Source organism: Rhipicephalus microplus, chromosome 8, assembly GCF_043290135.1.
Source record: "Rhipicephalus microplus isolate Deutch F79 chromosome 8, USDA_Rmic, whole genome shotgun sequence".
NCBI classification, from domain to species: domain Eukaryota; kingdom Metazoa; phylum Arthropoda; class Arachnida; order Ixodida; family Ixodidae; genus Rhipicephalus; species Rhipicephalus microplus.
In genome coordinates, this window is record NC_134707.1 from 107,360,128 (window position 1) to 107,377,293 (window position 17,166).

The following is a 17,166-nucleotide window of genomic DNA, read 5'->3' on the forward strand; positions in this document are numbered from 1 at the left end:
ACTGCCCTGACGAGTACAGCGACACGCTGTGCGGCGAGACGGTGCATGACGGAGAATGGCGCCACACTGTCACTGAAATTGGCACAAAGACAGTGCCGTCAAACAACCGCCCCACCTCAGCTGCCATGGCAATGAGGGACGAAGTAGCAGACTATTTTATGTCTCCAGAAGGTTCATTGCCGTGGCAGCTGAAGGTTGTCAGGCGATGCTAAAATCTCCTGTAAACATACATGCATAGTTTGTACCCTTAATGTTCTCTTCCTTTATTCCTAGCAGAATACAGTGCATTTAAGTACTGTGTTTTGTAAGACTGTATTATATGTAATACTTTAAGTATTTTTGCCGCATTTCTCTTAAGTTTAGCACTGCCTTACAAACAGATTTTTTGTGGATTTTTCATTGCTGTTTGTTTATGTGCTTGAACTATGTGCATATTTTGCTGGTTTTATACGCAGGCAATCCACCGCTTTTTATGTTACCAAGAATTGTAGTTTTCATTCTTTTTCTGAGTAATCTGATTATTTCCGCATTCAGTTATATTTGTAACACTGTTTTTCAAGCACATTATTTTAAGCATTTTTGGCTCTTATGTGTTTTTTCTGCCATTTTTCTGTGGTGCCCCCTTTCCTAAGGTACCTTGAAATAAACAAATAAAGCATTCACGTTTTTTTTTAGTCTTTCAACTAATACAATGTGATTTCGGAAATGTCACCCTGACAGGTTAATTTCAAACCCTTCTTGCATCGGGTTTGTTAGCAATGTACGCCAGTAAGTGAAAATCGATGACCAACAAGCTGTTATTTTGTTATATGTAAGCTAAAAGCACACTGTAGCGAATGTTTTGAACCGCGAGGCATTTGTGTGTCTTTTTATATCAAGTGTGCATGGCAGAGGTCTGTGAGCTCGTTGTTTTTAAAACATTTACCGCATGCATAGATAACATAGAGAGCATCACGTAGAAAAAATGGAATTTAATGATAACTTTTGAATGAAGTGCACAATAAATCAAGAGCAGTTACACTTACCTATGCTAGAGGGTGTTAAATGGGATATAATAGGGCTCAGTGAGGTTAGGAGGACAGATGAGGCCTATACGGTGCTACAGAATGGGCACGTCCTTTGCTACAGGGGCTTGGCAGACAGAAGAGAACTGGGAGTGGGGTTCCTCATTCACAGAAACATAGCTGGCAACATAGAGGAATACTATAGCATTAATGAAAGGGTGGTAGGTATCGTAATTAAACTGAATAAAAGATACAAGATGAAGGTAGTACAGGCTTACGCGCCTACATCCAGCCATGATGACGCTTCAGTTGAAAGCTTCTATGAAGACGTGGAATCGGCAATGAGTAAGGTAAAAACACAGTATACTATAGTGATGGGCGACTTTAATGCAAAGGTAGGGAAGAAGCAGGCTGGAGACCAGGCAGTAGGAGATTATGGCATCGGTACTAGAAACGCCAGAGGAGAGCTACTAGTAGAATTCGCAGAACGCAATAATTTACGGATTTTGAATACCTTCTACCGAAAACGAGAAAACCGCAAGTGGACATGGAGGAGCCCTAATGGCGAAAATAAGAACGAAATAGACTTTATAATGAGTGCACACCCTGGAATCGTGCAGGATGTGGAAGTGATTGGCAAGGTACGATGCAGTGACCATAGAATGGTACGGTCTCGAATTCGCCTAGACTTGAAGAAGGAACGACAGAACTTGATACGCAAGAAGCCAATCAATCAGCTAGCAGTGAGAGGGAAAGTACAGGAATTCAGAGTGTCACTGCAGAACAGGTACTCGGCTCTCAGTGAGGAAACCAACCTTAGCGTAGATACAATGAATGATAATCTGACGAGTATCATTATGGAGTGTGCAGTGGAAGTTGGAGGCAGGGTAGTTAGACAGGACACTGGCAAGCTTTCACAGGAAACGAAGAACCTAATTAAGAAGCGTCAAATCATGAAAGTGTCAAGTACAACAGACAAAATAGAACTGGCAGAGCTTTCGAAGTTGATTAATAGACGTAAAGTACGCGATGTAAGAAGGTATAACATGGAGAGAATTCAACACGCTCTGAAAAACGGAGGAAGCGTCAAAGCATTGAAGAGGAAACTTGGGATAGGCAAAAGTCGGATGTATGCACTAAGGGACAAAGAAGGCAAAATAACTACCAATATGGATAGGATAGTTAAGATAGCGGAGGAGTTTTACAGGGATCTGTACAGTAGCCGAGACAACCACGACCTTAATACTATAAGAACTAGCAGTAACCCAGATTACACCCCACCAGTAATGATAGAAGAAGTCAGAAAAGCTTTGGAGAGCATGCAAAGGGGCAAAGCTGCTGGTGAGGATCAGGTAACATCAGATCTGCTGAAAGATGGAGGACAGATTGTGTTAGAAAAACTAGCCACCCTGTTTACGAGGTGTCTCCTGGCGGGAAGAGTACCAGAGTCTTGGAAGAACGCTAACATCATCTTAATACATAAGAAAGGAGATGACAAGGACTTGAAGAATTACAGGCCGATCAGCTTGCTCTCTGTAGCATACAAGCTATTTACAAAGGTAATTGCTAACAGAGTAAAGAAAACATTAGAATTCAATCAACCAAAGGAACAAGCAGGATTTCGAACAGGCTACTCAACAATTGACCACATTCATACTATCAATCAGGTAATAGAGAAATGCTCAGAGTATAACCAACCACTATACATAGCCTTCATAGATTACGAGAAGGCGTTTGATTCAGTAGAAATATCAGCCGTCATGCAAACACTGCGGAATCAGGGCGTAGATGAAGTATATATAAACATTCTGGAAGAAATCTACAGGGGATCAACTGCTACCATAGTGCTTCATAGAGAAAGCAACAGAATACCAATCAAGAAGGGTGTAAGGCAGGGGGACACAATTTCCCCAATGCTGTTTACCGCGTGCTTACAGGAGGTTTTCAGAAGCCTAGAATGGGAACAGTTAGGGATAAGAGTCAATGGAGAATACCTTAGTAACCTGCGCTTCGCCGATGACATTGCATTGCTGAGTAACTCGGGGGACGAATTGCAACTCATGATTACGGAGTTAGACAAGGAGAGCAGAAAAGTGGGTCTTAAAATTAATCTGCAGAAAACGAAAGTAATGTACAACCACCTCGGCAAAGAGCAGCGCTTCGAGATAGGTAATAGTGCACTTGAAGTTGTAAAAGACTATGTCTACTTAGGGCAGGTAATAACCGCAGAGCCAAACCACGAGATTGAAGTAACTAGAAGAATAAGAATGGGGTGGAGCACATTCGGCAAGCACTCTCAAATTATGACAGGTAGATTGCCACTATCCCTCAAGAGGAAGGTATATAACAGCTGTATCTTGCCGGTACTTAGCTACGGAGCAGAAACCTGGAGACTTACAAAGAGGGTTCAGCTTAAATTGAGGACGACGCAGCGAGCAATGGAAAGGAAAATGGTAGGTGTAACCTTAAGAGACAAGATGAGAGCAGAGTGGATTAGGGAACAAACGGGGGTTAAGGATATCATAGCTGAAATCAAGAAGAGGAAATGGACATGGGCAGGGCATGTAGCGCGTAGACAGGATAACCGCTGGTCATTAAGGGTAACTGACTGGATTCCCAGAGAAGGGAAGCGGGTTAGGGGGAGACAGAAGGTTAGGTGGGCAGATGAGATTAAGAAGTTTGCGGGTATAAATTGGAAGCAGCAAGCACAGGACCGGGTTAACTGGCGGAACATGGGAGAGGCCTTTGTCCTGCAGTGGACGTAGTCAGGCTGATGATGATGATGATGTGTTAATAACATGATATACTTGTGTGCAACACAGAGATAAAAATGCAGCAAGTGAAAAACAAAAATGGAGATATTCAGATAATTTTACACACACACACACACACAAGGCGTACGTATGCGTGTTATCTCAACTGCCAGCCTGCGTTGTCTGCTTGTTCTGGGATGTTGCATTGGAAGAATATGAACAAACCTCTGAAATGTGTAGAAAAAACACCTGAGAATAAAACATTCATTGTCACGGTGGAATGGAGCCCTTTGTTTGATGCTGCATGAAGTCTGTTCCCTATGTATTAGACATATTGTGAAACTTTTGTACTACTATATACAATGCTCAAATACATTGCATGTGGCAAAAGTTAAACGTTTGATAAGGTGCACAATAACATGAAAAATAGGCAAAAATATCTGTCACATATTCTAAGACATTGCCACATTGGAAAGACAGACTAGACATGCAAAACAAGTGCACTTTTTAAAGCATGTCATGCTGGAAATTCGCGCAATAAACAGAATACCACTCTTAATTTAATGCCAGAAAGAGATCTTGGATAGTAATGGAACACACATCACCAAGAAAGAAATGCTCACAGTAACATACTATGTGGCGTTCAAGATACATAATGTTGTATACATATTGTCCGTGTACTGGCACTTAATATATTTTTTCACAGCATTGGTAAACAGCGTATCACACTTGCATTATACCACATTTGTATTCTCTGTATTGATAACCCGGCATGGAAGCTTAGCAGGCGAAGTGTAGCTCTGCGAATAACGATGGTTTGTTTCTGAACCTTGTGGCCGCATATGGATAGGGGCGAAATGGCAGAACACCCATGTACTTGAATTTAGCAGCTTCATAGTGTATCACAGGCAGTCAAAATTAACTCCATTTAGAGTGTGCCTCATAATGAGATCATGGTTTTGGCATGTAGGAAACCATAAATTGCATTTGTATCGATTTGCTACTTTTTAATGCGATAGCATTTAGGAAATTGTTTCGCAGAATATTCGGTGTCGGCATCGCCCACGAGCAAAAAGAGAAGCATAACAAACAAGAAAGCAAGTAGACCTTACATGATTTCTGATGCGAACATAGTACATTTACGCTATCCTGTTACCTCTAGAAAACTTATAATTTTTAAAGTGCAGCAGTACTTAAAGAGAAAAAAACATATTCAAGAATTATCATAACCAAAGTTTAACTAATGTTGATGGTGTGCACATCGTTTTCTTCCTCCATTTCTGCAATCAATGTCATTATTCGTGCTTTGCATTTCAGTGCCACCTTACGTGGCATGTTGTCTAAGCTGAGGCCAATGGATATACCAAAGGCCTCATTTTCTCCCATTTTGCTGTCGAGTTTGCTCAACAGCTGCTCTTCAAAGTTGTCGTTCTTTTTTCCTTTTTTATGCTTTGCTGCAGCCTCTTCTTTACCGGTTTCCGGTGGCCGTTCTGCCAATGGTGGCGACGTTGCTGGCATCGATAGCTCCTGTAGGGAATCCATGGGACTTTCAACACCTGAGGGTGATGGCGGCGTATTTCCCATGGTTGCAAAGATGCTCTCGGCCGTCTCGCCATCATCACCATAAGTGGCTAGCTCCAGACTGCATGTCATTCTGCAGAGAAAATGCATACATTGTTGTAAAGGGAAACAGGTGCACGACTGTCAACTAAAAGCATACTTCTGTCCCCTTTAAATTTGGATGCATCGCTCGCTCAGAATGCCGAACGATTATTCGGACCAATAGTATCAAGTGTAAACTACAATACCGCTCTACTCACTTAAAAAAAAAAAAAACGGGTTTCATAAGTGGCGTGCCAATCGCGGAGCCATCCACACGTGGATAACTCAGCTATGTATACTTCCAAGGGAATCGGCACTAGCTTTTGGCTATGGGACCGTACAGTTTGTGCCTATTTTGTACAACATATGTTTATTTTTATTTATTTATAAATACTGCTGGCCAGAGGCCAAAGCAGGAAGGGCAAGATAATACAGTCTTCATACACATTTCAAAACAACATCAACAATAAAGAAAGTGGAAAGCGTGACATATTTATATAAAAGCAACAAAAGGAAAGAGGGGGGAGAGAAAAGAGGAAATAGTTGGAATAGTTTAGAAAAACAACTTCAAATTTCAGCGTAAATAAGATCGGGAGAGTGTAAACTGCTTGCAGGCAAATCGTTCCACTCTTCAATGATACGAGGAAAGAAGGAAAATTTGAACAAGTTAGTACGAGCAAAATATGGTGTTAAAGAAAGTGCGTGTGAATGCCGAGTCTGGAGTGTTCTTAGTGGTGTGAGGTAGGGGTCAGGGTTTAGAGCAAATTTGCGGTTAAAAAGTTGGTACAAAAATTTGAGACGTAAGAATCTGCGTCTCGACTGCAAAGATATGATACCATTTGAAAGCATTACACTAGTTACAGAACTACCAGGCTTGTAAAGAGAATAAATGAAACGAACTGCCCTCCGCTGAATTTTTTTCTAATGCATCAATGTTAGTTTTAGTATAAGGATCCCAGGCAATGCATGCATATTCTAATTTAGGGAGAATCAAGGATTTGTAAGCTAAAAATTTCACTTTTGTAGGAGCATCCTTAAGTTTGTGCCTTAGCATGCATAATTTGCGGAAAGCTGCGGAAGAAACTTGTTTAATGTGGGAATTCCAACTTAAATTATTCGTTAGAGTGACACCAAGATACTTGTATTCCTTAACTTCTTTAAGAGGTTGGTTAGAGAGCGTGTAGTCAGTTAGTACTGGCTTTTTCTTGTTAGTGACACGGAGCAGAACTGATTTATCCAAGTTTAGTTTCATCCCCCATTGATTGCACCATAAACATATATTGTTTAGAGTGGACTGGAGAGCTGCTTGGTCATTAGAACTATTTATCGAGTTGAACAGAATACAATCATCTGCAAAAAGTCGAACGTTAACAGGTGGGTTTACACAATTTACTACATCGTTACAGTGTATCAAAAATAGTAGGGGACCGAGTACACTGCCCTGTGGGACACCTGAAGTAACCGGCAGAAGAAATGAGTTCTGATTATTAATGCACACAAACTGGGAGCGATCAGACAGGTGGTTTGAGTTTCTTATATGTGTGCAATAAGAAACTCAAATGAGAGCAAAAATTTTGTCGAAGTACTCAGTGTTTGCTATTTCGTGCAAGGATTAAAGGGACAGTTGTATAGTACCCTGAACATTCTATGGAGGATGAAATAAGTGGGCGCGGGCCGAGGCAAGTACAACAAACTCGTATATCTTAAGTGAACACACAAAAAATGTTACTGATGTGCACTCTGAAAACGCAAAACGAATCACGATCGCGTAAAGGGCACAGAAAACTCCCTCTGCTTCACTGCATGACACGACTGTGGTGTGCGGAAACCTTTATACAAGAAAGCAAGAAACCCAGTCATAAAAACATAGTCGTCTAAGTGTACGCAATATAAGCAGGTATGAATGTGATCACACAACTTCAAAAATGCTTAACTTACTTCCTCTGACGGCCGCAGTGTTTGTAAAAGGCCATGGACTCTGTGAATTCCCAGGCCCGTCGAGACACGTAGCCGCTGCCACTCCTTTTCGTCTCTTCAATAGCTTTGAGTTCGCGAGTGTACCGATCCCTCAGCCGCTTCCACAGTTTCAGGCACTCATCGACTGAAACAGGGAAAACAAGACAACAAACAGGCGCTGAATGCACAGCATGTCCGGACACGTATACAATGCCAGAGGAGGCACTGACAATACACACACGTGTGTTGCACCGACGTACCTTTTGAGAGGCCGGAGTACACACGTATCTGCTCCCACGCGTTGCTTTTTCGCTCCGCATCCCGGTAATCCATTCTTTTGGTGTCGTAGACACAAGGATGTTGCTGGACGGCGTCCAAAAACCTCTCGATTTGAGAGCCGCACAGGTCCGGCACGCTTGCTTGCGAAGACGCCATCTTCTTCTGACAGCTCGCCGAGTAGCGAGTCTCTACTTCGACGAGAGAGGGCGCTAGGCGCTAACTTTCTTGGCGTGGTCGGCGCGAAATGCACTCGGTTGCATTCGGCGCCGGACGACGCCAGAGCGCGCTAGATGCCGCCGTTCGCGTCGGCGCCAGGTGCCGCCGGACTATAGAGGGTCGCGTTTTCGCCAACGTAACGTCGCCATGACGCGCGCGCGCGCGCGCGCGCGCTACGTCGGAGTGTATTGCCTCCGACGGGCGACGCCGCCCAACGTCGACTTCGCCACTGAATGGTGCCGACGGGGCATCAACGACGGCCCAGGCTACTACCCCGACGACCTGAACTGTAGGCCGAACGTTCTACTTATTCATTTAGTTTAGCCGCGTGTTTTTGTGTTAGGAACTTCGTAATGTGTGGGTTGTCCATGTGTGAAGGGTACAATAGAAGTTGGACGTGTGTTTGTGCACTGGCGTGCTGTCTGATTATTTCTGGAGCGGTCCTGCCCCAATAACATCACAGTTTACGTATATACAACACCCCGAGAGGATCTATGGAGGTGGCCCAGAAAGCCTCGAGTGAAAGGTCTATAAATTCCGGTGAACTTGTGTATACTGTCACCCGAGCAGTGCTGCCAGTTGAAATAGTAGGTTACAAATTCAAGTATACGACCGTACGTGCTGCAGAGCGCGTCCAAGCCACGGGCATCGGCAGAATTTATCTTTTTTGAGGGGGGGGGGGAAGTTTTAATGGTCGCGTTTTGCACTTTATGCATGTCATGGTAAGGACAATAAGAAATGTTTTTTTTTTTTTAAGGAAATGGGGCGGTACGCCTAGTGTGAATACCACATACGCTACTGGTCGAAGGTACGCACTTTAATTGCGCCGTATCGCGATTCGTGAATTAGAAGGAATAATATATATGACCGCATAGAGTTGTTATGCCGAACACGCATATTATGTTCAATTCAACACGCTTATTAGTAAACCCGGAACTTAATTCTTCCAATTTTAGATCATAATTTCAGGTACACAATGCAATGATCGATTCTTTTGTGTGTGTGTGTGCTAGGTTCGCGTTTCTTCAAACAATGAATTATACACGTGCTACAGCGTGGCGACAAAAGAACAACTCTCATGCCACGTGTGGTGCGTCATGACTACACATAGTAGCGAAAATATTGTTCTCACGTGCATATATACTAAGGTAAAGTTCGGCCATTGTCTAAAAAATAAAACGTGCTCGAAAGTTCCGAAATTCATTGCATGCTGCACGTGCCCGTGAACCACGCGTCCATTCGAGCTTAAAATCAGCAGTGGTACTACGGGCTTAAAAAGCGTGCAATTATGCTGTACCTGTCAACTTGAACATTATTGAACACAGTAGCGCTCATGATGTCGACTGTGACGTCAGGAAGACACCAATTCAAAATAATTCCGAAACCAAAACTCACTTGTGGAATATCTTTTCAAGTTGGTAATTGCCGTGAGCCCTTCAGAACAATGCAATATGCGAGTGCAAAGTTTATATTGTTGTTTAGAAAAGCGTAGAGTGCATAATTCAAATGGTGACGTCACCAGAGAAGCAGTTTGAATATTCAAGTTTGAACGGGATCGTGACCAACGGTCTTGCGTAACAGTCGCGCAAGGTGCACCGTCGTCGGTTGCTGACAGTGGTGCGGTAAGTTTAGCTGTGTTTTACTCGCATTTCACGTTTCGGTGATTGATGTGTTTCATGGTGAGTGCATATCTTGATGCTCATCGATCGGCGCTCGATCTGAGCAGTGCACGAACTCGATCGGTGGTTTGGGAATCGTGAGATTGCGCCCGCCGCTCGGCAGTCGGTTTCGAAAAATGGCGGGACGGTCGGTCGCGCGATTTGAGAGGAGGCGCAACGTTCAACAGAAACCGCAACTGTGCAAGTGTTGTATTCACTACCAGAGTGCTGTGTAATCACCGTAGGTAGTACAGATGAACATGCGTTGCGTGATCGCACTAGCTGCCATGCGGTATGCGCCTTTTCGCAGCAGATGTAGGCTTTCCGGAAACATTTTCTTGTATGGTGGTTCAGTGGGGAAGCCGCACTGAATGGAAAAAATTCAGACCTCCTATCGCAAAGTGCTGTTTTATGCCGAGACTGTTGCACATTACTTCACCTTTGTGCATACCAATTTTCAGACTTACTTTTCTGCTTTCCGTGTGCAGTTCAGTAATCATGAGTTGTAATTCGTCAGTGAGGTATGCGGATAAGTCTTTTAAAATCGTCACTTTTCGACAGCCTTCACGGCGTTGCGATGATGAAGGTAGATGCCGTTGGGCAAACGCTAGTATAAATAGGCAGTGCAACGATGTCCTTGCCGCTGTTCTTGTGTGTGTGTTTTAGCGAACTTTACCGCAGGACACACAAACCGTGTATTGTGGCGAGGTACGCTGAAATTGCAGGACGCAGTATGCCGCGCACTTCGACCGAGATATTGGCGGTGAATTAAGCGAGGAAAGAAAAAAAAAAGAAAAACGCCAGGACTGCGCGGAACGCGCAGCACTGTCACGGCAAAAGTTAGAAGAGGGGCCTTTCAGAGCTTTTTCTAAACACTATATTTTCATAACTGCTGCAAGCACACTGCTGGGTACTCACTACGACATAAGCATATACTTTTTTGTAGTGATGGGTACCTACTACGGCATAAATAATCACAATTTTTTATGTAATAGGCCAGCATTGCTATCCTTTGTCATTCTTTGGAGAAGCGTGGTAATATCCGCGTCACACTTGTTAAAAATTTTGTGCAATTTTTTTTAAGCAGTGGTTGACGACAATGAAGAACTATGCCTGAAGTGGCTATGCGCCACAGGTAATAGGAATCAAGAACAAGTTTTCTGATGGGTTGGATCATTGGCCAACCCACTCGTTACACAATTCTCATTGTGGGATGCCTTGGCTGTTCTTGTGATGCTGTAAAATGCTTTATTACTCGTATTAACGCGATTCCTTTCCTGACATCAAGCCTGCATAAGGCCAGTTTATAAATGAGTTCGAAGCACTGGCGTGGCTCAGTGGTAGAATACTGGGCTGGCACGCAGCGGTCCCTAGTTCGATTCCCATTGTGTCATTGGCGTTTTTTATTTACCAAGTTCTTATTATTTCGATACTGGTTATAGAGACCAGCAGGGGTGGTGGTGGACAACTACTGCGCCGCGGTCGACCTGTGTTTTGATCTCATAACAGCTTTCGCTGTAAAAAAAAAAAATAATTGAGCTGGCTTCGTAATCATGGTGCCAAGGCAGAAGAAAGTTACGGGGCTGGGTGGCCTTCTTTCTTTCCTGATCTTTTTTGTTTTTCCCTATTTCTTTTTTTTCTGTCTTTGTTTATATTTCTTCCATCTTTATCTATTTATTTCTATTCCTCGCACCTTTTTTTCTCTATCTTCACTTTCTATCTCTCTATTTCCCGCTGCCTCTGTCTCTGAATCTCCCTCTTGTTGTCTCTCTTTTTCTTCCTGGTAGGCTGGTTCCCTCTTTCTTTCTTTGCTATGCTTTATATCTCCCCTCCGACTTTTCCTCCTTTTGACTTTCATTTCCCACCCTCTTGTGTACCATGCTTAACAAGACTATGTTATGCTCTGCCAGCACACCCATGAAGATAACCAAGTGGTCACAATGCTCCGCCCCTTTGGATTGTGGGTACATGGATTTGAACTCTGCCTTAATTGTCGAGGAACTTTCTTCTTTTCTTCGCCTTATTTCTTTCTCTCTCTGTACTAGTTCCCTTCACATATCAGAGTCATTCCATCCCGGACAAATCAGCACAAGGGTTCTGGGAGTGAAGCATTAAATTAGGAAGATGAACATAGCACGTGCTGGTTCATCATGATAGCTTTCTGTTCACAGATTTACAACCAATGACTGGCATGACTGTTGACATATTTGACTGTTGACAGATTCACAACCAGTGACTGGTCAAAGTCACTCAGTGCAGGCAAACTTTTGGTTGTTTTTCAGAAACCACATGCTCCAGCCTTGGATCAAACAAACTGCATTGGTTAACAATCCAAGTGTTTGTTAAATGCCTCCGATTCGTTTAATGTGAGCCAGTTATAGTATATCATTCTATTTTTCCGCACCCGTGCTTTGACGGTGCATTTTAATCACGCGCCGCATCATAGGTATGCCATGCCACCATAACTGCGCCTCACCACAATGCACATGCGTGTAATGTAGAGACGCCGACTTCCAAGCCCGAAGGGCTAACAGCAACCAAAGTAATGCGCAGTAGTGCCTACCTTGCCTTTTAACTCAGCATAGCAGGTCTTACTGGTTTTCAGAAATTGCCCCACATCCTCAAATGTCAATGGAGTGGGGGAGATTGTACTGACAACGTTTAAAAACAAACCAGTCTCAATCTTTATTTACGGCTCACTTGTTTTTCAGCCAAATCATTACACTAAGCAATGCATATTAGCCAGAAATAGTTAACGAGAAGATCTGTGCCAGACCACTCTAACTGAATTTGTTTTTTCTCGGGCTTGGTGATAATTAAGCTTCTGGTAATGGCTTCTTTCTCATAAATGTTTATGAGAAATCATCGGTGTCCGTGTGTGGTCGGCTACTACCCTTCTCTGACCGGGCAGTGTTCTCGTAAAGCTGTCGTGAAACCACAAAGTTTGTTTGAAGAGCACATGGCTGGAGATTTGTGGTAACGGCTGTAAATACTGCAGTCCATGTTTTTTTCTTCGGCAATTTTCTCCATGATTGACATGCCCTGTAATAATGGCTGTGACCTGGGTATAAATGCATTCTTGCTAATGGTCTTGAGACTTACTGCCAAATTGCCAACCGTCTCTACATTCCCAAGCTCTTCAGTTTTTTCTTAGGATCTTACAAGATGATCTGATAGGGTAAACTTGTTAGCTGGTTGGTTCGGGAATCTTAGCCCACGGAAATGGCACAGAAAAATGAAGACGACATGGAGGCATGAACAGCACATCACAAATAAACCATAAATACAGAGAAGTAAAGAAATAGAAGGGTCAATGTTACAAGGTGCTGCTTGCTCACAGTGAAAGCTAGTTTTTCGCAAGGTAGCCAAGCGATATCTAATTGCTTTGTCTGACAGTGAAGTAGACGATGTACTCTTACACCTGTCTTTTGACCATGCTATATTGTGAGTTTTGGCAATTTCTTGCGTCATTTCTTTAATGTTTCTTGTCAGTGCATTGCAATGAAATCAGCCCACATTCAGCGCTACGTGTGGTATGCTATTGCTCTTGCTTCATTTTTCTGCGATGTTCCCTGGATCAAAGAGCATAATTGTCGTTAAACCGGCTCAGAGCTATTGAATCGTTTGTTGTAAGTCGTCTTCGGTCTCGCTGAATGAGACATGCATTAACCCTTTTGTTGTCACTGTCATGTCCGCATGTTCTTGCTTTACCCACACCTCCCCCCTTCCTCCAACTCACACCCGCAGTGTCACTAATGTACCAGTACATTTTCTCCACTGTGCGTTCACAAATTCCCGCCAAAGCACAAAGCTGGCGGGTCTTAACGTGAATTTCTGGTTGCATCGTCGGTGGAATCTTTCTAAAAACATTTATTTTCGCTTCTTGATGTGTCAGTATTTGCATTGAACAGCATGGACTGCCTGCGCCCTACGCTTCATTGCTGATTGGAAGAGGGGGGTGGGGGGGGGGGGTACTATGTGCGCTGCTCTCTCGGTCTGAGGTACCATGTAGTGCACGTGCGATTGTGGGTACAAGGGTTGCTCTGCCGTTCGTAACATGCTTGCATATTTTTCTCTCTCTTCTTTTTTTGTATTTTGTTTGAGTGTTTACTGTGGTGTTCAGAGGTACACACCATTGCCTCTGCAATAGACCAAAACATGGCTCGATTGCTGCTTTTGCAAGCTCGCCACAGCTTTGTTTGCTGCAATGAGTTGTGCACGAGCTTGTTGTACTTCCTTTTCATCTCTATCTGGCGTCTTGACTTTACGGCGTGCTCTTTTCTTGTGTTTCAAGATTCCTTGATACTCCCTCAACAGAGTGGACAATGAGGTCGTGTCACCGCCAGAAACACCCAACAGTAAAAATGTTAATTACCACGGCTTTTCACTCGGCTCGTTGACTGTCATAGCTACCTGTGCAAGATTATGTGTTGGTTTATTGCTTGTGGAAGCTTCTCCACTCAGTAATTTCGTTGGTGTACGGCTATACTACTGGATACTAGTGTTCCAACACACTTCGTGTTGTGTGGCCAACATTCCTGTGGGAACATGTCTGCGACACTTGCAGATGTCGCGTATGACCCACATCTATTCATTCCAGGTGGTTCGCCCCGAATACACGCCACCATGTTCTATGCTCATCATATTCTTCACCGTCGCCGCGGGAAGTTTGGGATGCTGTGGTGAGAAACACATTCATCATAATTACTGCCTATGCAGAGAGTTTCTTCACTAAGCACATTCACACCTCATTGTAACAAAGTCACATCTGCTCCCAAAATAACTTTGTTGTATCTGAAAATTCGTTATTAATGTTTATCTGTTGCACTGTGTTTGTGAAAAGAGTATTCTTCATTGACTTTTTTATAACCAGTAATTTGTTATAACCATGTTCGTTATATCGAGGTTTGAGTGTAATGAGACTGCTTGGTAGTTGGCGCTGTTGTTGCTAATAGCACGCTCCGCGTAGGCAGGATGTGTAATGGGCTTTATAAGCTAAGCATTGCGCAGGCCAGCAGTCGCACCCGAGCTCTGATGTAGCGAGGATCTGAAGCGGCATAAAAGCTAACGTGATGTGAATGGCGTAAATGAAGCACCTGTTTTCGGCACAATGCTTCAAGGAAATTCACACGGATCTCTCAGAGCAGAAACCTTCTTAGTTGTTGAGAAATTTTTCCAGGCCTGAAGACAGAACCCAGAATGAATGCCTTTTCAATGTGGTCATGCTATTAATTAAGCCAACCAAGATGGCAGTGATTGGCAGCACGAGGGCAATGCTAGGCATGTAGTGTATCGTAATGTGTGTGACAAAAAAAAAACAAAAAAACAATCGAGAATCATATGACAAGGATGACAAATATGCTGTTGCAACAATTTCATTTGCTGGAATGTGTTAAATGTACGTGACATAATGTAGATGACATGTACTGCCATAACTTGAATGCCAACACTGGCCAGTTTTGGCGAACTGGGTTTATGTTGGCTTATCGGTTCGAGTAATGAAGTAACACACTCAAAAACCTTGATATAACAAACTTGGATATAACGAAATATCGGTTATAACAAAGTACATGCAGAATAGTCTTGCAGCAGATGCAGTGCCAGGAATGTACCTTTATAACACATTTTTGGATACATTAACGAACTTATTTTTCTGTAAGATGTAACTTTGTGATAACGAGATTTCAGTGTAAATGATATATATATATGTCCCACATGTATGTTGCTGTCCACTTCCATCGAACGCCTTGCTCACCACGATATGTTGCCTCGGAAGAATTAGTGGCCAACCTCTTTTCGCAGTTGAAATGGCGCAAAAATACAAAACTCAGGGCCTGTGCAAAATACCTCGCAACAATCACAGAACTTAAGGTGAAGGAGCAGCCTTCTGAAATCAGGCTCCAGTCACGCCAGTCAGACGCATGTCTATTGCATGCAAGTCGAGACGTGTCCCGACCCAAGGAGTATATATCTTATGCTGTGCTGTGTCTTAAAATAATGCTCGGCTGTCACAATGAATGCCGGGGTTAAATTTTGGCTGGAACCTGTTTGAAGTGTGGAACACTTGGGGGGCCCAGGCTGTTGTAGGCTGTCATCGCTGGGCGTAACGCTAGGAAGACTGCGTATCAAAATTGGAAAAAAAAGAAGCAAACGATAAATGGAGAGCGAAAGGAAATAAAATGGGCAAAAAGAAGTAAGTAGTTATAAATGAAAAAAGAAAGAGAAAATCAAAGAAAAAAAAAATGGCTGGCCAGCTCTGCACTTGTTTCAGGCTTGGCAGCCCGGGGGCGAAAATGCCTTATTATTATTATTATTATTATTATTATTATTATTATCACCATCATCATCATCATCATCATCATCATCATCATCATCACTATTTTTTTGCAGCTAAGCTGTCTTGGTCCCTCATGTGCCATCGTTGTCATCATAGCAGTAGTGCATTCATGGTACAGGTCACGTGAACAGAGGGTGGAGTGAATAAAGAAATAAAACAATATGACATGATCAAAACGATGATGACGATGTCATCAATGCACATGATCTCATTAGCCAATCACATACATTCATCTGCCTGCAGCTTCACTGACCGATCGTGCTCGCGGTTTGAAACTGGCTCCATTTTCGACAAATTTATTTCTCGCTGTGCGCGGTAGCTGCGACGGACACCGGCGGAGGCGGTGAAGGACATAATCACCGAAATTGGCTGCTGTTGCAAGCATCTGACAGCTTACACTGTAAAAAGAAAAACATCGTCAAAGTCTGATCTGACGCCTTCAAGTGGCAGTTTTGACAAGTAAAGTGCAGCTAATTTGTCTGCAACCTGTTGCTTTCAGGATGGCAGCAGCCTCGCCCAAGTTTGTAGGCAAAGCCCAGCTTATGGCCGTGTCCTTGTCCAGCATGAGGTGAGTTCATTGCGTTAACTGACTTAGTTATTGGACAAAAAAAAAAAAAAACGATTCCAATTCTTTCATCTCCTTAGCACGGATTCTTTCCTCATCTCTTTTGCTGTGTGTGCTTAGTATAATGTCTTCATGCCTTGCGCAGCTGTTGTGTGTGCCAATTGAAATTAAAATGGCGAGCTTCGATGAACATGCATTTGAGACTGGCATTACAAGACTTTGCTCGTCAAAGCGTTGGCTTCAGGCTCATCACTTTTATTGGTGTATTGAATTTCTGAAAAATATGTGCAACTAGTGAAAAGAACGCTTTAAAAATAATAAATGCATCAATGCAGTAACCACTCCTGCTTTTTCTCTTGTATCGGTGTTCGTTCCCCTTGTTGTATACGTGTTTGAAGAATTGGTGAACTGGCCCAGCAGTCTACTTGGCATTCAGTGACCACGACTGACCTAACGAGTTGCCTTCATTTCAAACCGCATCATAAGTCCTTTGTTATCCCTTTATGTGATACTATGATGAAACGCCTAAGCCCCGTAATCTCTTGAGGTGCAATGCCCCCATGTGGGGATGCAACCTGTTGTTGCGAGTTCTTTGAACTAGTGGCCACTAAATAACGAAATGATTTGAACCTTCTGCATAATCACGGAGTCCTTACTGAGCCTGGTGAAACACTGCAATGTCGGATGGCTCGGTCAGTGTCCGAGACCGACGTCCAAAGTGTTTTTCTTTTTTGCTCCGACAGAACACAACCGAAAACTGATCGCGCATGCATTTAGTTGAGCCTACAATTTGATT

The 17,166-nt window shown here is 43.2% G+C and overlaps 2 protein-coding genes across 3 annotated transcripts in view; one reads left to right on the forward strand and one right to left on the reverse strand.

Annotated features, from left to right (window-relative positions):
- Positions 1-956: 956 nt before the first annotated feature.
- LOC119183321 (uncharacterized) lies at positions 957-7,761 on the reverse strand. The gene is made up of 3 exons (XM_037433648.2): positions 7,576-7,761; positions 7,298-7,460; positions 957-5,411 (listed from the first exon to the last, which is right to left on the reverse strand). Exons 1-3 carry the CDS (start codon positions 7,748-7,750, stop codon positions 4,994-4,996), a joined length of 756 nt encoding a protein of 251 aa, XP_037289545.2. The 5' UTR covers positions 7,751-7,761; the 3' UTR covers positions 957-4,993.
- A 166-nt stretch (positions 7,762-7,927) lies between these two features.
- Positions 7,928-17,166, forward strand: part of LOC119165129 (uncharacterized) — a 92,636-nt gene continuing 83,397 nt past the window's right edge. Inside the window, exons 1-3 of one of the 2 annotated variants that reach the window (XM_075872458.1) lie at positions 7,928-8,099; positions 14,069-14,150; positions 16,305-16,373. In XM_075872458.1, the coding sequence (XP_075728573.1) occupies positions 7,958-8,099; positions 14,069-14,150; positions 16,305-16,373 (293 nt within the window). In that variant the 5' untranslated portion in view covers positions 7,928-7,957. Of the gene's footprint in view, positions 8,100-9,284; positions 9,433-14,068; positions 14,151-16,304; positions 16,374-17,166 lie in introns of those variants that run through there. The other variant, XM_075872459.1, reaches the window with a different exon arrangement.